The sequence below is a fragment of the Staurois parvus genome, unplaced genomic scaffold (genome assembly GCF_062004578.1).
Source record: "Staurois parvus isolate SC_StPar_1 unplaced genomic scaffold, SC_StPar_1.0 ptg000147l, whole genome shotgun sequence".
Classification (NCBI taxonomy): domain Eukaryota; kingdom Metazoa; phylum Chordata; class Amphibia; order Anura; family Ranidae; genus Staurois; species Staurois parvus.
Genome location: NW_028317943.1, coordinates 4,765,921 through 4,792,720, shown reverse-complemented (window position 1 = coordinate 4,792,720; position 26,800 = coordinate 4,765,921). Strand labels below are relative to the sequence as shown.

General features: G+C 37.9%; 1 protein-coding gene across 2 annotated transcripts in view; it reads right to left on the bottom strand.

The window, feature by feature from the left end:
- Window positions 1-344: 344 nt before the first annotated feature.
- PDZRN4 (PDZ domain containing ring finger 4) overlaps window positions 345-26,800 on the bottom strand; it is a 236,351-nt gene continuing 209,895 nt past the window's right edge. The window contains exons 6-8 of one of the 2 annotated variants that reach the window (XM_089673993.1): window positions 11,106-11,207; window positions 7,019-7,135; window positions 345-2,452 (exon numbers count right to left, since the gene is read on the bottom strand). In XM_089673993.1, the coding sequence (XP_089530119.1) occupies window positions 929-2,452; window positions 7,019-7,135; window positions 11,106-11,207 (1,743 nt within the window). In that variant the 3' untranslated portion in view covers window positions 345-928. Of the gene's footprint in view, window positions 2,456-7,018; window positions 7,136-11,105; window positions 11,208-26,800 lie in introns of both variants that reach the window. The other variant, XM_089673992.1, reaches the window with a different exon arrangement.

The window sequence follows — 26,800 nt, the reverse complement described above, 5'->3', positions numbered from 1 at the left end:
CGCAACAGCTCCTTTATTCCGGTACTAGCCAAGTGCCCACTAAATTCAATGCAACATGACATTATGACTGAATAAAGAATAAGTTTTTGACTCACATTATACAAACACCAAAGGACATTAAAAAAAAGGTATTCTGACATTCATCAACCATTCACTGCAGGTGAATCTTATTGGTGCATATGTTTTAGATGACAGTGATTGATTCACTACCAGTAAATGTTTGGTGACAGTCACATTCACGCTTTTATAAATACACCTGTGTACAGTGGGCCAATTCATTACATTTGCCCCACATACATTTTGATTAGAATACTTGGGGTCAAAGTAAAATAAAAAATACAATCTTTATGAACAATGATGAATAATAATTTATTTTGCTTCCATCTGCACAGTTATATCTAGCTACGTGACTGAGGCCAGCACAAATAGTGACAAGGTTGCCACTGACATTTGACTTGGACAAATACAGTTGTAAATTACATATTTCATGTATACATTCTCAATCAAAAACATTTCTGAAGCATAAGATGAGATCTGGTACATTGCACTTTATCTGTATGTACTTCAAATATCATGTATATAAAACTGTTTATTTTGGCGTTTACTGTAAGTTATCATGAAAGTAGAAAAAAAATTAACTAGAGAAATAAATCAAAAATTTTTAACTACAAGAGATACATCATAGTAAGAAATCAAATGGCTTTCTTTCAAGTTTAAATTTTTTACAAAAAAAAAAAAGTATTTTATTATATTCACAAATCATTCAATATTAATAAGCAAAGTAGTTATATATGAAAAAAATGTAAAATTGCCAAATAGATTTTACAAAATTGAAACTATAAACAGTCACAAAATATATAAAAATGCCACATTGAACGAGGCAATGGTACTCTATCTAAAAAGATAGCCTACTCTTTTACAGTCCTACTCAAACAGTAGTGACTGATAAAAAGGCATTGTGTACTCTGGAACCATCAGGGGACCTTTCACCATGTGTCATAAGTTCTTGGATTGTCATCCAGTTGTCTAAGATCTTTTTGTTTCTCTTTTTCATCATTTTTCTGTGACTCAGTTCAATTATACTGATTTCCTTTTTACTTTCACTGCCACTCTGCGGGCTCTCTTTAAGACACTCCAGTCTACTGCGCATCATGAATTCTCTACGCCTCCTCTGCTCCTTTGCCCTCATAAGGTGCTGTTTCCTTTCTTCTTTGCTCCAGTATCTTCCCATTTTCATCTCACTCATGGTATCATCATCTGTTGTCATGCCACTCCTCTCTTCTTTTATTTTTAAGGCACGCTCTTTCAAAAGTTTGTCTCTTACTGGCCTTTTAGTAATATATCTTGTCCCATCACTCCTTATTTTTACTTTCCATTCCATTCTTGGCTCTAATGACCTTGGAGAATCTCTGCACATTGTTACTAGATTTAGTTGGCTTTGTGCATATTCTACCGCAGTTTTCTGTTGAACAAGTTGCATGTAACTTTGATAATGTCTTGCATGGACTGGTATATTTCCATATCTATATGATGAGCTGTGATATGGTGAAAGGTATGGGATTTCATCTGGGATAGGTTTCCTATGATCTGAAAACGTACTGCATTCTAACACAGTATCTTGGTATTCTGCTGGAAGGTTCTGTCCACAGGTTAGAGATTTGGTTGGAGTATACTCAATACTGCTTAGTCCAGATGATAAATGGTTTGTTACAATGGTGCTACTGAGATTTTTCCGGTTTGTGATGCTAATTATTCTTTGTAAGGAGCTGTCGGGGGACCTGTCTACAGTCAGTGGTGTGCTTCTACAACTTTCTGCTGTGTTATATGCACTAGAACTGTCCTTATCAGATCGCTCTGTGTGCTCTCTGATATTACCCACTTTGTCTCTCCGTAAGTCTGTGCTAGTGTTGTAATTGCACATCTCATCACTGTGAATTTCCAAAATATCGCTAGGTTGATTCCTAACATTTTGGAGCCGGTGCGCCTGCATTATACTTTGGCACTCAAGTTCAATGCTTCTCAGCTCTTCATTTAAAAGCTGTAACTCATGTTCTACTCCACAAGGCTCTGTTGTGCTACATTCAATTGTACTGCTGGAGTAGTACAGGTCATACTCTCCTCGGTTTCGGATTTGGCACTTTAGCTCTAACAATTGTCGAAACCGTTCACACTCCTCTTCTTGACTGATGGTAGGATCTGAATCTATGTATTCCCCAGAAACCATACTGTCATTAAACTGGAGTTCAATACTTCCTAATGTATCTTGACTTTGTCTTAGCTTTGGGTTTTTCTGAAGACAAGCGACTCTGTGATCTTTGATTATATTTTCCATTTCTGAGCTCTCATCATGGTGCTGACTTTCATCTGTGCGTCCTACACCACTGTCTTTTTCATGGTTATTGGACGACGAAGTTGCTGTGTCAGTTGTACCATCTTCCTCTTCTGGCTTTTTCTGCTGAGGAAAGAAAAATATTTCATTAACCAAGTTTAGAGTATTGCAACCTCAGCAATACTAACTAGAGCATGGAATTGTGCCTTAAAACAAATACAGAATTAACAATTTCACTATTAGTAAAAGTGCTTACAAAAGCCATTCTCATGATTTTCTTTTACTTTCTGTAAACAATGAAGAAAGACTGTTTGTGGATGAATGGCTCTATTGTAGATATAGAGAAAAATGTAGAAAGAGGTTACTTTAAATGAGGAACATTTTACAGTGCCAATATACAGTATATATTTGGGAGGCATGCAAAATTTGAAAAAAGGGCAATTGTTTGGAAACATGCCGTAAAGTGTCTTATGTTGAGAATCTGTTATATTAAGGTATCTGTATACATTTATTTACCTCATTCCACAATCTGGTATTTAACAAAAATAATACCAATATTTACAACATTTTGTATGTATAGGAATCCTAATTTCTTAGGTGCATGAATATAAATACAAAATTGTGGCTTACAGTTGTGTCCAAAATTATTCAACCCCCACTGAAATTGAGTGTTTTGGCCAGTTTGACATTGCTTTTGATCATTCAGTCATCTTGCTTACATTTACATTAAAGAGGCACTTGTAGGTCAGACAAATATAACATAACAGTTATAATGAAATAACCACAAATGTCTTTTCTGTGCTCACAGCATTATCAGTTTTATTCAACCCCCAAGTGACATTCAATCTTAGTACTTAGTACAGCATCCTTTTACAGTTATAACAGCTTTTAAACGTGAAGCATAGCTTGACACAAGTGTCTTGCAGCGATCTACGGGTATCTTCGCCCATTCTTCATGGGCAAAGGCCTCCAGTTCAGTCACATTCTTAGGCTTGCGCACTGCAACTGCTTTCTTTAAGTCCCACCAGAGGTTCTCAATCGGATTTAAGTCTGGTGACTGCGATGGCCACTCCAAAATGTTCCAGCCTTTCCTCTGCAACCATGCTCTAGTGGACTTGGAGGTATGCTTGGGATCATTGTCCTGTTGAAAGGTCCAACGTCTCCCAAGCCTCAGGTGTGTGACGGACTGCATCACGTTTCCATCCAATATCTCCTGGTACTGAAGAGAATTCATGGTACCTTGCACACGCTGAAGCTTCCCTGTACCTGCAGAAGCAAAACAGCCCCAAAGCATGATTGACCCTCCACCATGCTTCACAGTAGGCAAGGTGTTCTTTTCATCATAGGCCTTGTTCTTCCTCCTCCAAACATAGCGTTGATCCATGGGCCCAAACAGTTCTAATTTTGTTTCATCAGTCCACAGAACACTATCCCACAACTTTTGTGGTTTGTCCACATGGCTTTTGGCATACTGCAGTCGACTCTTCTTATTCTTTGGAGACAGCAAGGGGGTACGCCTGGGAGTTCTGGCACGGAGGCCTTCATTACGCAGTGTGCGTCTTATTGTCTGGGCTGAAACTTCTGTACCCACATCTGACAAATCTTTTCTCAGTTCCTCAGCAGTCACACGGGGACTTCTCTCCACTCTACGCTTCAGGTAGCGCACAGCAGTCGAAGTCAGCATCTTCTTTCTGCCACGACCAGGTAGCGTTTCAACAGTGCCCTTTGCCTTGAATTTGCGAATGATGCTTCCTAAGGTGTCTCTTGGTATGTTTAACATCTTTGCAATCTTCTTATAGCCATTGCCCTTCCTGTGAAGAGAAATCACCTCTTCTCTTGTCTTCCTGGACCATTCTCTTGCCTTCACCATGTTTGTAACCACACCAGTAAATGTCTAGAAGGAGCTGAGTATCACAGTCATTTTAAAGCTGCCTAATTGGTGCTTATTATGCTTGATTGCTGCTCGGTGACATCCACAGGTGTTTTCAATACCTGATGGAAAGCACCTGTATGAACCTCTGTTCTTCAGAGTGGTAGTCTTTAAGGGGTTGAATAATTGTGGCAATGAAGAAACCACATAAGAACCATTTACTACTGTATTACATAAACAATTGATGTCATTTTAGTTGCATTTGGGTAGTTACAACGTCCTTGTAGGATTTGATTCTGAATACAATTCCAAATGTACACTATAGTCCCTAAACCCCTTTACAGCATTGGGGGTTGAATAATTTTGGACACAACTGTATATGTAAATTGTTGACCACTATAAATGTCTGGATGTAATGTAAACCTGAGGCCTATTACTTGTAAGGTGGAACCATGTCCATAAAACATGTATTTTAAGTTGGCTCTCTGCATGGTTGCTGTATCTTTAGTATCCCAAACTAAGGTGCTCTGTTATGTAAATATCAACCACAAATTTGTTAATATATGGGCTACCTCTTCCTGTCATTATCCCCTTCACCTTTTTATTGGTGAATGAGGCTGCCTGTCACATTTGATGGGAAGCAAGATGATGAAAAATGTGGACAGAGGTAAGATGGCTCTGGATAATGAGAGCTAATATTGATGTATGCATATAAAGGCTCCAGTATTTTGCCAAAATAATTTTTGGATACCAAGTTGTTCTGAAGCATAACCAAATGCCCGGAGGGACTGTCTCTATGGATCTGAGGCCCAATTAAAAGTTGAAGTGAATGCACAAATTCACTTTAAATAGCAAAAATAATAAAAAAACAAGGATGCATGGGAGCAAAAACAAAACAATCTGTTTACAATTTAAGTATTTACATATTCTGGACAAGTAGTAAAAACACTTTAAAAGAAACCCTCTGTATCTACAAGTATTGTGGAGAAATCCATTGTCAAAATGTACAGCAGAGGCACTTAAACATCCTTTCGCCTTTATTTTCTAAGGAGAGCAGATTCTTTGCAGCCAACCAGTCTTTGCAGCCAACCAGTTAAGCTTCTGGAAACCAACTAAAACCTGACTTAGGAGTCTTTGTTGTGATCTGTGAGGATATTCGAGAACAAATTAATTTACAGTACATGCAACCAGAGAGGTAAGGGAATGACTAGTTTTAAAGCTATTACTGCTTATTAAGAATATGTACATAAATACTTTAATGTCCAATTTCTGGAAGCTGGAAGCCTGATAGAGAAAGCCAGTATTACAGTGGGATTGTAAAAGAAACCTGGCAAATAATTAGGGCTGTTCCTTCAGTTGCAATCGTTAATAAGCCCAGTGGAGCAGTATTATTATTGTTTTGGCACCACTTTTAGTTCAGTGAAATAACTACACAAATATTCTGTGATTGGTACTGTAAAACATATAGTTTTATTAAAGCAGAACTTACTGTTATGAGCCCAAAAGGGCTCATATCAGCTTGCAGATAAGTTCTAACACAAGAGCTCTACTGGTAAATGCCAGAATTATCAGGATTCCATTAAATATCCGCTTACATTGTTGGTTTTAGCTTTTACTGTATCAGGTGCAATCTGAAATGGTGGGTATACATTGAAGCTATATGTTTCTGTGATAAATAAGATTGAGGTCTCCTAGCATGGAAAAAACAAAGCAAGACAATACAGTATATTCAGTGAGCCTTTAAGGGGATTGGGGCTATACTGAAACCATTTCTGGCTCCCCAGACCAGATTTAGAGGTAAAAGTCTGGCTTGGCACTCTTATATTAGGAATACATTCCAAGCCCTTGTAATAGAGCACTGTTAAAAAATTTGAAGCTAGTAGGAGCCTGTGCTGTGATGGGACAAATAACACAAATGAAATAAACTACTGGACGGTATGGACAGTGTGTTAAAATAAATAGGAAGAGAAGAATAAAGAGAGTATGAGAACTCGAAAAAGAAAAAAATGAAATTTGGATTTGTGGATGAGTGACTGCCATTTACAGTGTAAACTGTGACAACGTATACCTGTACTTGATTGTGCTGTATGGTTAACAATCCTGCAAGAAAATCTTTATAGTGAAAAAACAAGTTGTATAAAGGAATTGTATAAAAGAGAGTTCCACTGTGCCCCAGTATTAAGTTCATTTGTGTCTGCAGCAGGAAGGTGATGAGAAAAGTGATCCTATTCATTTGTTCCCCTTTACAAGTGGGTTTGCTAAAGACAGTCATGCCCCATATCTGATCTAAAGAGTTTTCATCCAGGTCTACTGAATTCTTTAATCAGACTTAAACTGATACTTCAATGGTACAATTTAATGACAGCGCTATTAAAAATGTTTTTTATTCCAGTAACAAATGACCATATCGGTATAATTGTGTCAGATATTTACACTACATTGGATCTTTTGATCTATTATAGCTTAGTTTAGCTAGGTTTTACAAATGTACTTTATACATTAATATCCCCTAAAAACTAAATTTAGATTTGGGTCCTGATTATGAGCAATGTAGAAGATTTCACTAGTGGTTTCAATGCAGAAAGACAGGCAAATCCTGTCCAAATGAGAAAAAAGTTATTAAGCTGCAAAATGCTCCAGGCAATGTGTCATTAAGAGTTGCTCATCCTATATGCAAGTATAGCTGTTTCGTGAAGGACACTTTTATAAGAGCTAGAAATTCCATCTCCCACTATTTAAAAGAAAAACTAAATTAATATAATTATATTATATTGTGTGTTTAATAATGTGTGTTACATTGGAAGTTTAATCATTTGTACCTGTTGCACTTCATTAGCAGTGTACTGTATTGTTTCATTATGTTGTTCCTCCAGCATCTGCATGTTTAACTCTTCCAAGAATTCATTCCTTTCATCATCAAGCCACCCTTCATCCAGCTGTAAAGAATACATTAGTACATCACATTAGTACTAACACATGGTAATGTGGCGTAGGCACTAATAGAAATGCCTGACCACTTCCTTTCATCATAATGACTCTTTTGAAACACTCTGCTTTGCACCAAAATAAGATTGGTAACATATTCATTTCCACTGCCTTTCATCCCTCACATAAACAATAAGACTCAATTGTTGATAATGTTGGGATCCCATAACACATTGAAAGATATTAAAGTATCAATAAACAGTAGTAAATGTGTAACTGCTCTGTGATCCTGCTAGTGTCAGCTCTACTGCAGGGTAGAAAGCGGTTAGCGACAATAACACTCATATTCTGTATTCATTTTAATCTTAACATCAAAGCTAAATGTGCTGAAAAATGCTGAAATTACTTCAACTCTAATGCCAGTAAAACAAATTTGGCCTGGAATCAGTGCGTTGTTCTGTTTCTCCCTGGACATCACAAAAAGCTTGCAAAAAAACCTCAGAGCTGAAAATATTGTAGACCTACATGGCAGTCTTGGGCATAGAGAAATATATGGTTAAGCATGTCACAGTCCATTCACACATATATACGAGAGCACTGACATATTCCCATACACTGACATCCAGAGGACTAAATCATCAGAGGTTGAGGAGAGGTATGCCATTTTGGCTTATACACCCTCATGATCCATTACATTGCTCGCTGTCTCCAACGCCAACCTCTGTCTCTGGTCCAGAAGCTTCAACACGAACCTCTGTGGACAGTCTGCTGTTGAGTACCATGTTTGATTCCTTTTCCATTGTGCAACTGTTTTTGAACCTGCCCTATGTATTTCCAGTAGATGTGTTTAGATGGACTCTCAGTCCTCCTGCTAGTTCTTAGCCAGAAGTGCACTGGAGAAATCTAAGAAGATCATGTCTGGGAAAGCTATTTAAACCTACTCCGTGTACTTGGGTGTTGCCTGCGCGAAGACCTCTCCGAGTATTTGTTTTAAGGCTCCTGTACTGGTGATCTGTTACATTTCGAATACTTGTTTATGATCTCTGCATGTTTCTTGACAATCCTTGTTACCTGCCTGCCCTCACCTTCCGCCCCTTTTCCTGACAATCTTTATTATCCACTACCCTGACCCATTGCCTGTTTGACCTTGACCTAGCCTGTAGACCTAGCATGTGTATTTCCCCCTGATGTCAGCTGTTGTCTTTCCAATCATAAATTTAGGATGCAACCTGGGACTTGTCAACTGCAAAGCCCCTCATCCTTCATTCTAAGGTTCTTTATATCCCTTGGCCCGCTTTAGGGTCTAAATTTGCCTGGAAACACAGAGGGTCCACTACCTCTGTGACACTCTAAGGTAATTTCATGAAACGTAGCAAATTTCATGAAATGTAGTCATGAAACATAGCAAAGGTAATTTTAAAAATATTTTAGGAATGAATTGGTGCAGCTACTTAATGCTCTGACTCTGAGATGAAGCATTGATAACCAGCTCCGCGTAGAATCTGCAAACTGCTGCCATGAAAAGCCATTGTTTGTCAGATCCCTTTCTGAATTCAAATTGAACCAATTACCATTCTTATGGTGTTAAGGAACTTTAAATTTCTCTCTCCAAAGCAGAAACTTTATAGCTAACTTCAGAGAGATTCCAGGAAATTAGACAATTTACCTACAGTGCCTAATGATGCTCTCTTCAGACTTATCCCAGATCCCTACCATTGTTGCATGCGTTGCTAAACACAGTTCTGGTTTTGGAAATAAACTGAGCATAGGTTTCTTAATGTATACAGGAAATTTACACATCCAAATGAAAAGATTAATTGGTCCAATCAAATTGACATTCGGAATCCAAACAATATGCAAAAAACATATCTGCACACTAAACATGCGGAACTGCCTACATGTCCCTTATTTAACAACTAGACATGAAAAAATTATTCTGTTAGTAAATATCAGTATCTAGTTGTAGTATATGACATAATTATCAATATATGACTTGTATATAGTTTAACAAAGTAATGAAATGAAACATTATTGTTTATCACGTGATCTGTCTATATTTACTGGTTGCACTGAGATTTATTTTAACGGTATTGATTATTTTATTGACATAAAAGCATTCTGCTCATCAAATGCAAGTATTTCAAGATATATTGTGACCAGAATACAAGTATTTACAATTAGGGATGACTAAATCAGGAGAACTGCTGATCCATCACTTTTTGGTCCTGCTGAATATCTGCATGTGGATATGTCTGATCTGCAGAGGATCACACAATATAGCAGACCTGGCTTATGACTTATAATGACTTATGAGTTGTAAGATTTTTGTAGGCTTAACAAATGTGCATGCCTATGTTCAGGAGAATCACAAAAGATGTGAAACATTGTTTCACTCAAATTTAAATTTAAAGTGTTTGAAAACGTTAGTTTAAAAAAACAAAAAACAAACATGGCATACTTACCTGCTCTGTGCAATGGTTTTGCAGAGCAGCGCCATTCCTCCTCTTCTCGGGTCTCCCGCCAAGTGCCCCCACAACAAGCCGCTTGCTATGCAGGCATTCATGCATGCTCGATCTTGAGCCTCGCTTTGTGTGTCCTTTAAACACAGAGAGCATGGCTCAGCTCCACCTACCGCTCCCTCCCCATTGGCTGTAATTGACAGTAGTAAGAGCCAATGGTCGTGTCTGAGCTAATGAGGAAAAGAGCCCCTGCTCTCATACACATCGCTGGATTGAGATTGGGCTCAGGTATGTATAAGGGGGGCGAAGGGTGGCACATACTGAATGGTTTTGCAGAAAACCGCCATTCCTCCTCTTCACAGGTCCCCTGCCAAGGGCCCCCACAGCAAGCCGCTTGCTATGAGGGCATTTGTGCATGCTCGCTCTCGAGCCTCGCTCTGTGTGTCCTTTAGACACAGACAGCATGGCTCGGCTCCACCTACCGCTCCCTCCCCATTGGCTGTGATTGACAGCAGTAAAAGCCAATAGTTGTGTCTGAGCTAATGAAGAGGGAGAGAGGCCCTGCTCTCGTACACATCGCTGGATTGAAATCGGGCTCAGGTATGTATAAGGGGGGCTGAACGGGGCCACATACTGAAGGTTTTTTTTTACCATGATGCTGATAATGCATTAAGGTACCACTTTAATGCTCACTCTTTACAATAATCATGTGCATTAGGGAAGATCCTTATTTATCATCATAATGACTTGTGTTTTATAAGACATTCTTGTTTGTGTTAGGTTTTGCTACAGTATTTTTTTTAAATACAGAATACACAGTCATCTTCATATGGTGGATGGAATTTAAAAAAAAGGCCATAGGGAAATGTGAAGATGTAGTGATACACAATGAAATTGCTTCCCACTAAAATGTTTGTTGTTTAGCTTAACAAATAAAAGCTGGAATGGTTGCTATAGTCTGTTTACTTTACTCTGCTGTGTATGATTCATACTAGATGGCTATGCAGATACTATAGCTTATTCTTATTAGGGAAGAATGTTTCTTACAGTAGCAGAGGGATAATTTCATGTTCTATATATATATTACACTATTGAGTGTTTTTCTTATTATTTTTGCACACAGTTTATGCCTGTTATCCATGTGATCAGGATCACTCTGGGTTGTTGGTAAAGTAAAGGGCAAGCTTTTACTGTAGATCACACATTTTCAGCCTTAGTAGATCAGACACATCCAGTTCTCAGATGTCAGAGAACTCTTTTTCATTTGTGTCCTAACTTATGTCTTTTATATTAAGTGCAGAACATCTTTTTACTACAGTGCTTTTTTCTGGACAAGCCATTAAAATGATCTAATATGTGGTCGCTAGTAGCACAACTATTAGTGCTAACAATGAAAATCAGAACCATAAAAAAACATAAGTAAAACATCAACTGGACAAAGAGCGGACCACAAAATACATAATACCTTTTTCAAGAATTTCAGAGCTTTCCCTTTTTTATTTAGTCATGAATCTCTACTAACCGGTATGTCCGGCCTTGCTACCAGAAGGACAATTTTCCTACATTCGTCATTGGAAAGTAAAATCACAGCCTCCTCTCTGTTCTGGATATCCTGGCCATTAATCTGCAAAAACAAATGAAACTTGTAAATGAGGTGCTATTTTCACAAAGTAGCATGCAATCAAAAAGAAAATATCTGTTCATTTGTGCCAAACATATGGACAGCAGGAATCAAACAGTGGGTTCATTGTCAGACTTTGGTGGTAAATACCTGCACTCAATTATGCGCTTACCATACGAACGGTATTGATCGGTGAAGGATGGCAAACATCAGAGGAAGCAGTTATGTTCATAAATGTCCAAGCTGCGCCCCAGTAACATACATCTAGCAACACAATTAACCAGCCTCTGACAGGTGACGTTCATCTTTCTCCGTTCAGAGTAATGGAAGTGTCACTCTGAGATAATAGTGCTGGTGGAAGGAAGGATGGCAGTGCTACAGCTAAAATCAGTCATACTGCAGGCTTGCGCAAAGCCAATTAGAAAGCTACACTATTATCTCTCACGGGGCAGTGCTTAAAAGACAATGTTGATTGTAATTCAGATTTATCATTGGAAAATCCTGTAATACCACTCCAGTGCAGAGCAAACCAGAAATGATAAATAGACAATTAATTTTATAAAAATTATATATATTTTTTTCTATGTATTTAATTTAGGTTATAGCAGTGCAACATATAACTAGGTACATACATAACGTAGAAATAATTGGATGGCTGTGTTGTCAGCTCTGCCTGTTGTGCAGAAATATACAAAATGAATGCCACTCATTAAAGAGCTTCATTATTTTAATATATTTCATATAAAATAAATTTAGTAACCACAGAAATATTCATTCTTCCTAAAGAGATGGCTGGGTTTCCTTATATACATATGGTGCATGACCTCGAACATCTGTACCATGATGCATGACCAAAGAGGCGTTAGATCAAGTACATATGTGATGAAATAGCAGGGCTCTGCATCACAAAGAAAGAGACCCAATTATAATAATGAACATCCCAGGAGTTTAGGTAAAAAATGATCTCTGTAGGAAAATAAAAAGCTCTACAAGCAAAGGTTTACATAATTACAACTAATTTTGTGTAGGGACAATTCATTTTGAAAGCTCTTCTGCCATGCAGGCATTCTGCTTACCCACAGATTTAAATATGATTTGGTGTCATTGTAATTCATCTGTCAATACTCTAAAGTGATGTATTTGTAACTTGTAATGAACACAAACTATGAAAATACAGTAGATTATTATTAGATGTAATACATACAAAAATATGGTCAAACTTCATATAAAGTCCTAGATCAGACAGCTAGCTAAAATCTGGTAAAATCTTAAATTTAATCTGTACTTTGCACATTCAAGACACTAGTAACAAGTTCACTTAATAATGTATAACCCATCCCTCAATGTTATGCTGTCATCCAATCAATGTCCAAAGCCCGCCATCTCAATTTTCTCAACATCTCCAAAATACGGCCCTTCCTAACCAATGACACCATAAAAAAGCTCCTAGTCCACTCCCTGGTCATCTCTCGCCATGACTACTGCAACTCACCCCTCATTGGCTTACCTTTACATAGACTATCCTCCCTTCAGTCCATCATAATTTCTGCTGCTAGACTCATCCACCTTACCAACCACTCAGTTGTCTGCTACCGGTACCACTCTCTGCCAATTCCTCCATTGCTCTCACATTTTGAATGACAATTGCGCGGTCATACAACACTGTACCCAAACTAAAATTTTATCATTTTCTTCACACAACTAGAGCTTTCTTCTGGTGGTATTTAAGCAACACTGGGGTTTTTATTTTTTGCTAAATTAACAAAAAAAGACCGAAAATTATAGAAAAAACCCACATTATTCTTTGTTTCTGTTATAAAAGTTTGCAAATAATTGTTCTTCATAAATTTAGGCCAAGATGTGTTCTACTACATGTCTTTGGTGAAAATAACCCAAATTAGGATGTATTATTTAGTTTGTAGGAAAGTTATAGAGTTCACAAACTATGGTATAGATCTGAATATTGATCAATCCTGAAGTACTGACGGCCAATCTAATTTCTTGAGGTCCAAGAATGTCAGAACAATACAGATATCCCCAAATGACCCCTTTTTGCAAAGTAGACAGTCCGACGTATTTCATAAGAGGAATGGCGAGTTTTTTGAAGTTGTAATTTTTTTGTCATCATTTTTCGGAAAATGAAAAAATTACTTTATTTCAGGTACTTATGTAGTGCTGCCAATTTTGTGCAGTGCTTTACACATATATATATATTGAATATTCACATTAGTCCCTAACCCTCAAGGGGTGTACAATCTAAGGTCCCTAACTCACATTCATACATACACATATTAGGGCCAATTTAGACAGGATCCAATTAACCTACCAGCATGTCTTTGGAGTGTGGGAGGAAACCCACACAAGCACAGGGAGAACATGCAAATTCCACGCAGGAGGCGTGATGGTCGGGAATCAAACCCATGACACATTTACTGCAAGTCAGACGTGCTAACCACTAAGCCACTGTACTGGCCCAACTTCACTATATTTTCTTTCTACTATAGTAACATTGTACTACTTTGGGGAAGTGATCAGTATTTTGTTTTTGTTTTTTTTACACAATTTGCTTATAGCAAAGAATTACTTTGCTATAAGCAAGCATTTGCCTGAATGACATCAATTCACTCAGGGTTTTTTTTTTTTGTGATTGGCTGTGATTTGGCCAAAGCTAATCACATGACACAGCTGGGCTGTGATTAGCCCAGTTTGTGCATGTGATCGCTGTGACCATTCACAGCTAGACACACTAGTATACAATAGATGGCATGAAAGGAAGCCATCCATTGTATACAACTGTCATCTGACCTGCTGTGATTGGTCACAGCAGGTCACATGGTACTGGAAACGGGGCCAGTACACAGATCTGTCATTGGCCGTGTCCGAGGTACATGGCTGGTGACAGATCGCACCGCAGAGCGGCCCTGCGGGCAGGCAAACTGTGCATGCCTGAAAGGACGCTGCTCGCCCGGCCGCCTTTGTGCTTATGGCCGGGCGGGAACTGGTTAAAAAAAAAAAAGATATTTAAATGAAAAAGGGAAAAGGCTTATTTACAAGGCTTGTGTTGTGTTACACTAAAAATAAATTAACCCATCCCTCAATGTTATACTGTCATCCAATCAATGTCCAAAGCCCGCCACCTCAACTTCCTCAACATCTCCAAAATACGCCTAATCCTAACCAATGAAAACACAAAAAAGCTCATAGTTCACTCCCTGGTCATCACTCAACCCGCTCCTCATTGGCTTAGCTTTACATAGACTATCCTCCCTTCAGTCCATCATAAATTCTGCTGCTAGACTCATCCACCTTACTAACCGCTCAGTGTCTGCTACCGGTACCACTCTCTGCCAATTCCTCCATTGGTCGCCACTCACACAAAATAAATTCAAAATACTAACAACAACTTACAAAGCCATCCATAACTCTGCCCCCAGCTATATCACTAACCCAGTCTAAAAATACTAAAGTAATCATTCCCTTCATTCCTCTGAAGATCTCCTGCTCTCTGGCTCCCTTGTTACCTCCTGCCATGCTCACCTCCAGGACTTCTCCTGAGCCAATCCAATCCTCTGGAACTCACTACCCCAATCTATCCGACTATCTCCTACTCTGAAGAGAAGGGTTTTCAGGGATCATCTAAAAGTGGACAGAGAGGCCTACCCTGCCCCCAGCTAACAACTGTACTTTTATTTTCCAAAAAACAGAAGAAATGAAGAAAACAAGAAACTGAAGAAATGTAAAACAATGTTTAACACCAGTGAATATGATATACTTTCCTATAGTTTATGCTAGTAGCATAAGGATTAAAAACAGTCAATGTTGATTGAGAGAGTTTAGTCCCTCTTAAATAAAAAAACTAAAAAGGGAAAAAGTTTATTTACAAGGCTGGTGTTGTGTCCCGTGTGGTAAATGCCGCAGAGATCACGGTGATTTACTCCACCTAGATCAGGGCAGGTAAGACCTTAAACGGACAAAATGAAAATAAGTAACATTGAAAAATAGAAAAAAAGTAAAAAAAATAAAATCTTTAAATAATGTTTAACTAAAATAAAAAGAACGCATACAAAAAACTTGATTGTAGGTGGGGAAATGTTAATGTGGGGCTGCCTTGACAATAAACTAGAGGAGAGAGCTGTTTTCACCATCTGGTATGATAGCAGTTAAATTGTGTAGCTGGCATACAGGTGCTGTGCATGTGGGGGATTTGGGGACATTTTTTTTTCTTCTGCTCCAGAAAAAAAATCTGCATGGGAAGGTTGCTACTGGAGACAATAAGGCGGTTGCTGACAAATGCTGCTTTAGGCTCCATGCACACTGGACATTTTGATAACGCTGGTAACGTTAGCTGTGTAAAGTCACGTAAAAACGTTTGTGTTTTTTAGCAGTTCTTTTTACCCCAAAACAATGTTTTTTCAGGTCAAAAAAAGTCCAAAATGCCGGTTTGCGGCATTGTACCACGTTTTTCATCGTTAGAGCGTTTTTACAGCTAAAAAAACTCCTCTAGAAACTCACAAGTCCTGGGGGTTTTTTTTCAGCCCAAATCCCTGCCAAAAAAAGTTGATTACAGTCTATGTGTGCATGGACATGCTGGGGGGTTTACTAGCTGTAGAAAAAAAAAAGTCAAAAGCCAAAAACAGCAGCTGTAAAAACGTCCAGTGTGCATGAGGACTAAAAGTTAGCAAAAAATAACACTTTAGGAAAAAAATGTGCATTTATTATTTTTTTCGTAGATGAGGCTGCAAAGCATTGCACCTGCAATCGGTGGATTGCAATGTCAGGCTCCTGCACACTCTTCCCTCCAGTTTCTGCCCACACCTCTGTACACATTTTCAGTTAGAAAGCTGCAGGAAGAATATATGGACTATAAGCATACTGATCAGAGCATGCATAGTCCATTGAGTAAAACAAGTCCATCTGTTGTGGTGGATGGGACTTGTAGTTTACTCATTACAGATCCCTGTAAATGAATGACTCGGCTACAGCCGTGCCGATTTTAAATGTGACAGTAGCTGTGGTGGAGAGGAACCTGTCAAAGGGGAAGGGGGTTAGAAGGAGAGGGGAGCAGGAGCTGGAATATGGTACATGTTAAGAAACTTCTTTATTGTTGGCATAGAAGTAGGTAAAATGCTAACATGTTTCAGAAAGAAGCCTTGTTCACCATAAATATGGGTGTAACATATAACATATTCCTTAAGGTGAACTTATCTTTTAAGCCCTAATGCTTCACTCTGGGAATGGGAGGATAGCAGAAAAAGGCCAACGAGAACAAAAGGGCATTGAACTACATTTCCCACCAAATTTTGTGGCCCCACAAAATCCAACTGAATTCACCATTCCAAGCCAATGTTTTTACCCAGATGCATTGCCATTCCTGCCCATAAAGCCTGGTTCAGACCTATGCATTTTTGGTGCTTTTTGCAGAAACTCACTACAGTCCATTTAACATGGTTTCCTATGGGACACATTCACATCTATACTTTTTTCAACCACTGTGTTTTTGGAAAGGGTCAGGGACTTTTTAATATGCTAAATTTTGCATTTTTGGTTCAATAGACTTCAATAGAGATGTTGCAGAAAATGCCTGTAGTGAATTTTTGACATGTTTTTGACAGATTTTTATTTGTTTTGCACTTTTAAATCTACCCAACAACAAAATGGACAACAACAAAAAACACATGAAAAACACACGTGCAAATGCACCACTAAAAGCACCGCAGAAATGGACCTTAATAAGGGACAAGAACTGGAAAAAGAGGGCTGTTTTCACCAGTTCTTTACCATATACTGTATGATTTAATTGCCACTATTCTCCCAATATAATTCCAGTACGCCAAAGCCTCTCTTACTACCATAATCACATAGGAGGAGGAGGAGGAGGGAGAGATGAAGAAAGGTGTGGAGGAATTGATAGAGGAGGGGAAGGAGGTAAAGGTTTTGAAGATAGCTTGCCTACTTCTTATAGAAATTGCCTACATTTTGTATCATGATTCACCACCTAAGGACTTTGATGAAGTGTGCAGCTAAAGTTGGGTTTTGTAGAATTCAGGTAGGATTCCACTAATCGAATCTTGGCAGATTCACTCATCCCTAATGCTGAATATCAAAAATACTTCAAGGTAGATAGACATTTAGAAAAATATTCTGTTTTTGAAAAGGGTTCATTTACTTTTAAATCCACAGGTTTAACTGCAGTCAAGTTTCGATAATTTATTTCAGTTATTATTCAAACCATCTGGTTGTAAGAAACGACACAGTTGATGCAGAGGATGATCATTTTTGTTTCCAAACAAACAGTAAATGAATGTGATATGTGATCTTCGTGCTGTTAACTTCTGCTTAAATGAGTAATGATATTGCCTAAGCTCCTATCACCCCATCACAGCCCTGTCTACTAGCATACATGTTTTCGGAGATGCTATCTTTTCAGTGCAGACTATTTTTCATTTTGCTAGCCCTACAGGCTTATGGACAAATATATCTAAGCACTAAAAAATAATGTGTATAATTTAAGATTAGCCCTAGTAGAGACAACTATTTCAAACAACATATGGTTCTTTTGATTCTCAGGGATAGGTTTGACTTACATTACTGTAAAGGGATTGGAAATTGTCAAGAAAGTACTTTTCATTTTATTGAATTGACACCTGAGGTGCCAATAAAAGGGCAGTGTGTCATTTCACATTAATTCATTTTTGCCCTGTGTACTGAAAAAGCACAAATTCTAAGGCTGATAAATATCTGATCAATGTAACTGGATGCTGAATGTCAGTAAAGCAGATGTGTTTGGACCATAACTGCAGCAGTCTATACTGCCGGTGGATGTTCTTCATCTACGTGGTTCAGATAGACCAGATATCCCTATGAATTTTTAAAACTGATGTTGAATGACAGCAAATAAAGGGAAAACAAAGGATTTAGGGTGTCCAACAAGGGAGGGCAAGGGATAAGGTAGGAGAGTTTAACTGGATAACTATATTGTAAATGAGGTTTAATGTTAAAGTGGAGCTCCACCCAAAAGAGGAAGTTCAGCTTTAAGGACTGCTCCCCATTAAGGATTGGCACCTTTGGGGGGTGGGGGGGAGCGGGTACCCAAATTTAACAGGTACACGCTCCCACTTCCGTTCCAACCGCCTAGGCCTAGGCGTTTGGAAGCAGAAGGTGTCCTCCCTTCCTCCAGTCTTTTGGGACACGTGACAGGTCCCAGAAGACTACAGAACCATTCAGAAAGCACAGAGCTACTTGCGCATGCGCAGTGGGTACCCGGCTATGAAGCCGCAAGCTCTAACAGCTGGGTGCCCACACTGAAGATACTAGTCTCCTGGAATACAGGACAGTCGGTGAAAGGGGCTGCAGGGGACACACCGCGGGACCAAGGGACAGGTAGGTGGCTGTTTTTACAGTTTTTGTAGCTGCTGACTTTTATTTTTGACAGCGTGAGTGGATCTCTGCTTTAAATGTAAAGTTATGCACTTGGGGGCTAAAATATGCATGCATCATACATTATAGGAGAACAACTGGGGGAATCAATGGTGGAGAAGGATCTGAGTGTTCTGGTAGATCATAAGCTTAGAGAATATCTAATTCCAACATTTCATGATATGTGCTTGATGTACCATGTACTTGTATGAAAAGTATCTTGTTCTCTTTGTATTGCTTCCTGTGTGAAATCCCTGGTGTTCCTTCCAGTCCCTCTGCTTTTCTGTTAAAAAGTGACTACACTAGGCATGAGAGCACAGCATGGTCAGTTTGCTGGCTGTGCTAGGAACTCATTCTGCTCTCCACTATCAGACTTCTGCTCACATGCCCCCCCATAGGCATTCACTGGGAAGATCAGTGTGCTGCTCTTTTTCCTCTTAGAGGGTATGTGATCACTTATAAAACAGTGGAAAAAAGGTATTAATGTTTTTACACGTATACACAAATGTTTTGCCTTTCATTTCTATTTTAAACTACATGGGTTGTTTTACAAAGTTAGGGTTTACATATACTTTGGAAACTATAGCTTGACATTGTATATTATTATTAAAGTGAGCAAAACTCTTTCTTGTAGTAACAGTGGTATAGACCCCAGAGAGAGAGATATCATAGTACCCATGTACAAATCATTAGTAATACCTCATCTGGAATATGCAGTTCAATTTTGGTTTCACAAAAAGGATATCAGGAAACTGGAGAAAGTACAGAGAAGGGAAACCAAACTGATAAGAGGCATGGAGGAGCTCAGCTATGAGGAAAGATTAGAGGAACTTAATTTATTCTCTCTTGAGAAGAGGAGATTAAAGGGAGATATGATCAACATGTATAAATACATTATTGGTCCATATAGTAAATTCAGTGTAGAGTTATTCATTTTAAGATCATTGCAGGGGACAAGGGGGCACGCTTTACTTCTGGAGGAAAAGAGATTTAATCTCCAAATATGGAAAGGCTTCTTCACAGTAAGAGCAGTGAAAATGTGATATAGACTCCCTCAAAAGATGGTTCTGGCCAACTCAGTAGATTGTTTTTAAAAAGGCCTGTATTCTTTCCTAAAGTGACAAAAATTTAACTGGATACTAATATTTATAGGCAAAGTTGATCCAGGGAAAATCCAATTGCCTCTTGGGGGATTGGGAAAGAAATTTTCCCCTCACACTTTAAAGCAATCTGGATCATGTTATATTCAAGATTTTTTGCCTTCCTCTGCATCAGCTGTGGGTATAGGATTGTGTATATGGAGATGTTCTATGTGTGTGTGTATTTTTTTCTCTGTGGGTTGAACTAGATGGACTTGTGTCTTTTTTCAACCTAACTATGTATATACATCAGCACCCTGTTGCCTTTCAATATGCTTCTGGAAAAACTATTAAAGACTCTTATTGTCAATTCAGTACAAATAACATTTGGTAAAGCAGTAGCACTAGTCTTACATATAACCTTTTCTTTGAGCAAAATGTAGGTTTCCATTGCTGATTACTGATTCTACAAACGCTAGTTGTATGGTTATCAGCTGATCATGATATTTTAGTTCTTGAAATCATAAACTCAGAGTAAGTTATGACTTTTCTCCGACTTTCTGTGTTGAATTCCAAGTCTGTGACCCAGAATACACTAAAACCAGTGTCAGGATACCAGCCAGGCAACTATCTTCTTCAGATGAAATTCAGCAATGGCATCAATCTTATTTCTTATGTGAAAGGTTTAAAGGCATAACATTTCTACTGTGTGCACGCTCCTTCAAGTTAAAGAATAATTCTAGGCATCATCATGTTATACATAGTTATATTGGTCCAGCTTGGCCAACATAACTATGTATATGGCATACCTGGCTGATGCTACTGGAATTTGGAATCACTGAAGTACACACCGCCACTTTAGTGATTTCTACTTTCTTCTGGGTCCTGCAGCGAGCGGCTGCTCTTCTGCATTGGCAACACAAGAGGCTGGCTGAGAACGATTTGCGTTTTCAAAATGAATTCAAAGTATTCTCTGATCGGACAAGGTAGATAGACAGGGTAGTGACCTACCTCGTCCAATCAGAGAATGCTTTGCATTCATTCAGAAAATGCATTCTCTGAATAGCTCCTGCGCAGAAGGCTGACTCCCTGTATTCACAATGCATCATGCCAACCACTCAACAAGGGACCTGGAAGAAAGAGGAGATCAATGGAGTAGTGATGTCTACCTCAGTGATTTGCACCTTCAATGAGCATTGTCCACATATTGCTCCAAGCTGAAACAATGTAACTATGTATAACATGCCGATGCCTGAAATTATTCTTCAACTTTATCATATTAGTTTTGTTAGAATAATTCGTTTTTGGAATTATTTGGAATGATCCATTTCATTTTGTATATTTATTATTTCAAATCGATTCGAAATGCAAATTTTGGAAGATGGCTATATTCATTCTATTCTACTCTTCTATATTTTATTCTATTCTACTACATTATATTCTGTTTTATTCTATTATTTCCTATTCTATTATGTTCTATTCTATTTTATGCTATTCTAATATTTTCTATTCTATTCATTTATTTTCTATTCTAGTCTTATTTGTTCTATTCCATTCTATTTTATTTCATAAAGCAGCCTAAGTAGGAATCATCAACTTATTTCACTTTTATACATTACTGTATTTATTGCAATATGTTTCCATTTCAAATTCATTTTTAAATTCAAATTCATTTTTGAATTTGAATTCCTTTTCAAATTCGGATAATTTGTTTCATTCTAATTTTATTTTGGATTTGTTGAAATTTGTTACTATTGTGATTCAGAGAACAGCATACATCCGAATCTCAGAATAACAAAAATCTTGTCCGAATTTCAATTTGTAGCAAAATGAATTGCACATTTCTATTTATCTCTTGTTGGCATCTTTCTACAGTTTTGTTTCTCCCCAAAGGCATTGGCATAGGGTGACCCAAGAGCAACAACATATATTACTTATATATTAAGCTATTGTTACAGAGTTTAAAGTGTATCTATGTTCACTTGTTCAAATATTCACTTTCACATTGTAGTTCAATTATTTTTAACCTACTAATAATTAATCTGAATGATCTTAACATAGAAACACATTTACTTTATGAAGAACCGCACACATTTACGTCTTTTCTTACTTAACCTCTTGCCGTCCGCCTGCTGTTTATAAACGGCAGGGCGGTGGCAGTCCAAGGTCGGGTTGCCGTTCCTAAACGGCACCCGCCTTTTCTAGCTGTGCGCGCTCCCTAGGAGCGCGCACCACCGCGATCCGGTGTCCGCTGTGTCCTCCGGACACAGTGAAACACCGATCGTCGGACGGGACCTCTGTACGAGGTCCCGGTCATGTGATCACTGATTGGCGAATCAGTGATCACATGCAAAGTAGTAAGCAAGATGTCACTTGTGACATCATTGCTTACTATGTGTGAAATCTGTGAATGATCACAGAGGTCACATGGTACAAGGCTATTCACAACAGCCTTGTACCATGTGACAAGCTGTGACCAATCACAGCTCACTCAGTATTTCTCAATGACTGCAAGAATGCAGACAGAGAGAAAGAGAAATGATTGCTTTTACATCCTATATGGGTGTAAAAGCAATCAGTGTAAAAAAAAAAAAAAAAATCTTCATCACCCCCCACAAGTAATACAGTGTCACCATGGTGACACTGTACTGCTAGGGTGACAGTATGTAAAAATAAAAATAAAAAATAATATAAAAAAAAATAAAATAAAAATGTAAAAAAAAATGTTTAAAAATTATAATGTTTGGTTATAAACTAATTTTGATTTTTTTTTTTTTACTAAAAAAATAACGGAATAAATTTTGGCCAAGATTTAGGATGAAATATTATTTATTTGCAAAATTTTATTAAAAAAAACACTTTTTTTCAAAATTTTTGGACTTTTTCATTTACATAGTAAAAAAAATAAAAATCCCAGCGGTGAATAAATACCACCAAAATAAAGCTTTATCTGTCTCAAAAAAATGGTAAAAAATTCATATGGGTACAGTATTGCATGACCGCGCAATTGTCATTCAAAGTGTGATAGCGCTGAAAGCTGAAAATTGCCCTGGACAGGAAGGGGGTAAAAGTGTCCGGACAGGAAGTGGTTAATTCTGTGGTTCATGTTCACTATGCTGTAAGTAGGCACTTTTGTGTCACACATTTCACAGAGCCTGCCTTCTCAACTACCAAGGGGCTGAGAAGAGGAGTTTCAGGAGGGGGAGTCACTACAGGAATCACTGCTTGAAGGCAGTAAGGTATCATGGGATATGTAGTCCTTAGAAATTGAAAGTAAACAGCAGAAAATAAGCTGCAAAACATCCAGGGAATCCAGGAAGTTGTGGACACTGCCAGTAGACAGGCAGAACTAACAACATGAACGGATATTTTATAAGTAAGCTCATATTAGATTGTCAAAAATAATGCTCAAGGTATAAAATAAATATGTATTCTGTGACCAGAGATTTCCTTAATTTTTGACATGGCTTTGACATTTGTACAAATCTGCTGTTCCACATTATTTAATTAAATATAGAGATTCGAGGATTAGTAAATTCATTGTGGGATTTAATAAAAGGCGCCTAAGAAAAGCTTGATCTCAACAGGTGTCACTGCCCATAGCAACCAATTAGTTTATATCTTTCACTTTTTCCAACCAGATTACAAAATGAACATACAAACTCTAATTGGCATTGCTCCAGTTGAAACAAAGTTGAGGCAAAGTTGATCTCGGACCTTTTTTATTATTTATTCTTCCCATTGATTTGTAGTGTAAGAAGGAGCAATAAAGCACAATTGTGTGGCACTGCAACGGAGGATGCAGAGACCCCACACATTTATTTATTATTACAGGTACATATATCACTCCATTAATTTGTGCAGCGCTTTACATATATATTGTACATTCACATCAGTCTCTAACCCTCAAGGGGCGTACAATCTAAGGTCCCTAACTCACATTCATACATACACATACTAGGGACAATTTAGACAGGATCCAATTCACCTAGCAGCATGTCTTTGGAGTGTGGAATACCCAGAGGAAACCCACACAGGCACAGGGAAAACATGCAAACTCCAAGCAGGTGGTGCCGTGGCTGGGATTTAAACCAAAGACCCTAATACTGCCAGGCAGAAGTGCTAACCATTTAGCCACTGTGCTGCCCACACATGTTGAGCAAATATTGCTACCCTCATGCATATATATAAATAAAAACTCTACACAGAAGCACAATTTTAAAAACAGTAACCCATTTTAATAGGATTATTTTTTTTAAAGTTGACTATTTCAAACTGTTGATCTAATAAAAACTTTGAAAAATCTATACATTTCCTTTAAAAGAATAACGATCAGTTAAAAAATTATGGTAAAAACATTTTAATAAGGTAAAATGTCATGTAAATTAAATTTGGCCAGTTTTATTGAGGTTACTATTTTTCAATGTAATAACTTTAAAATTTAGTAAAAATGTTTATGTATTTAACCACTTCAGGTCCGGACACTTTTACATCCCTTCCTGACCAGGCCAATTTTCAGCTTTCAGCGCTATCACACTTTGAATGACAATTGCACGGTCATGGAACACTGTACCCATATTAATTTTTTTGCATTTTTTTGAGACAGATAAAACTCTATTTTGGTGGTATTTATTTACCACTGGGATTTTTATTGCTATATAAATGAAAAAGTCAAAAAATTTTGAAAAAAGTGTTTTTCTTCCAAATAAATAATCTTTCTTCATAAATCTTGGCCATGATGTATTCAGTTATCTTTTTAGTAAGTACTATTTTACATTTTTATTTCATTTTTTTATATTATTATTTATGTTTTTTTGTTTTTTTTTACATAGTGTCACCCTAGCAGTACAGTTTCCATAAAGGCTGTAAAAGCAATCATTTCTCCTCTTTGGCTGCATTCTTGCAGCCATTGAGAAAAACTGTGTGAGCTGTGATTCGTCACAGCTTGTCACATGGTACAAGGCTGTTGTGAATAGCCTTGTACCATGTAACCTCTGTGATCATTTACAGATTTCACACGTAGTAAGCAATGATGTCAGAAGTGACATCTTGCTTACTACTATTCATGTCATCACTGATCGGGACCTCACACAAAGGTCCCGTACAACGATCGATGTTCCACTGTGTCCCAGGGAGTGCGCACAAACAGGGATTGGGGAGGCCATTTATAAGCAGCCACCAGCCCCTGCACTGCTCCCGTCCGGCCCTTGTATATAAACGGCTGGACGGGAGCAGTGCAGGGGCTGGTGGCTACTTATAAAGTGATTAACATGACATTTCTTTGTAATGAAAAACCCAGGGATTAATGTATAAAAAATCTGCTACAAAAAAGATTCTGGTTGCCTATAGTAACAAATCAGTCCTTATCTTCTCTGTTTTAGTTTTAATTTTGAAATGCAGGAATGAGAGTTAATTGGTTGGTATGGACAACAAGATATTTTCCCATTATTCTGATTTTGCTACATCCACACACTATTGTTATTGAGTATAGTTCATCTCCATGGTCCAATTTCTCATATTACAAATAATAAGAAAAATGTGATCAAAACTTAATGGTTTCATTTCAATCAGAATGTGTTTATTGCAGCCAAACTCTGTTCTTTCAGTTTTTCCAGTTCACAACTGCACAGCTAATTATGATAATTGAATCTGGTGGGTCTTCAGTTTGCTCAGATCATACATTCCCTTAATGGCTAACGTAGTCATAAACATACACAGAAATCCTTTTTGTCATACTGTAGCAAAGGCTTTTGGGGCTATCAGATGTGGATCATTAGCTTTTCCACCATCGGAATGCTTCAAAAAAACAATTACATACATAGTAGAGGCTATTTTTAGATCCTATATTTTATTAAAGTTGCGTATTTAGTGGTCAAATCCTGCAGCTGTTGACTGTATCATTTTTTTCAGGTAATAGTTAAACACACATGCATACAAATTATATGTGCTTAAATATTTACTTTGGCTTTTTTGGACAAAATGGCTTTTGGTTGGTTTTGAAACAGACTGTGAATGGATCTTAATTTATACCTGGAAATATTGTTAACTATTATAACAATAACAAACATCTGACTGCTATGTAATACAGGAGAATACACAATTATGGCTGCAATATGCATCAAGAATAGTTCTTGTTTTAGACACCTATATAAAGACTTATTGTAAGTGGGTAACTGATGGAATAACTGTTTATATTGCTCTAAAGTGACCTATAGGCTGCTCCCACTGTCAGTTGTCATCTCTTTTCATTCACTAAAAGGGCTTAGTCATAGAGAAGTACCTAAAATTTTCAGTTAAAGTATGGGGGGGGTGTTCAAGTCAAACTGGGACTTTTAATTTTACAGGTATTAAAAGGGATGCTAGCATGCCAGTAATACACACAGTAGTAAGTGGCAAGTGCGTCCCATTACTGATAGATGGCGCACATGTCGTGGGCCAGTCCAGAGACCATTAATCAAGATGGCAGATAACACTGTTAGTGAATGCCTAGAACAGCATGTGGTGATGAAGGCTCTTGTGAATGAAGGCGTAAAACCCATGGATATCTACAGAAAACTTCAAGCACAGTGCGATGATGAGGTGCTCAGCCGCAGTAAGACATTTGAATGGTGTAAACGTTTCAAATATGGCCGTACGTCTGTCAGTGACGATCCTGGCCGTGGTGGTTCCCAGCCCACAGCAGTGATTCCTGTGAACATTCAGCATGTGGAACTCCTGATCCTGCATAACCTGTTGCGAAATTGTACAAGAGACAAATCTTTCTGTGGGAACGGTCAACACAATCATTCATGAAGTGAAGCAGTCTGTCCTAGGATGTTTCAGGCATACTGACAAATCTTTCTATGCCAAAGCTTTCCAGTCATTAGTGAAACGCTGAGATAAGTGTAATAATGTAGCAGGGAAGTATATAAAAAATAAATGCAGTTTGAAATTTGTTCTTTTATTATATAGACTCAAAAGTCCCAGTTTGATATGAACGCCCCTTGTATAAACACAAATAGGTATGAGGGTTCTTCAAAAATTTTTGGCACTTTATTCAGAATCTTTTTGAAGTCCCCTCGTATATCTACACATTAAAAGATAAACCATACCCACTTAATT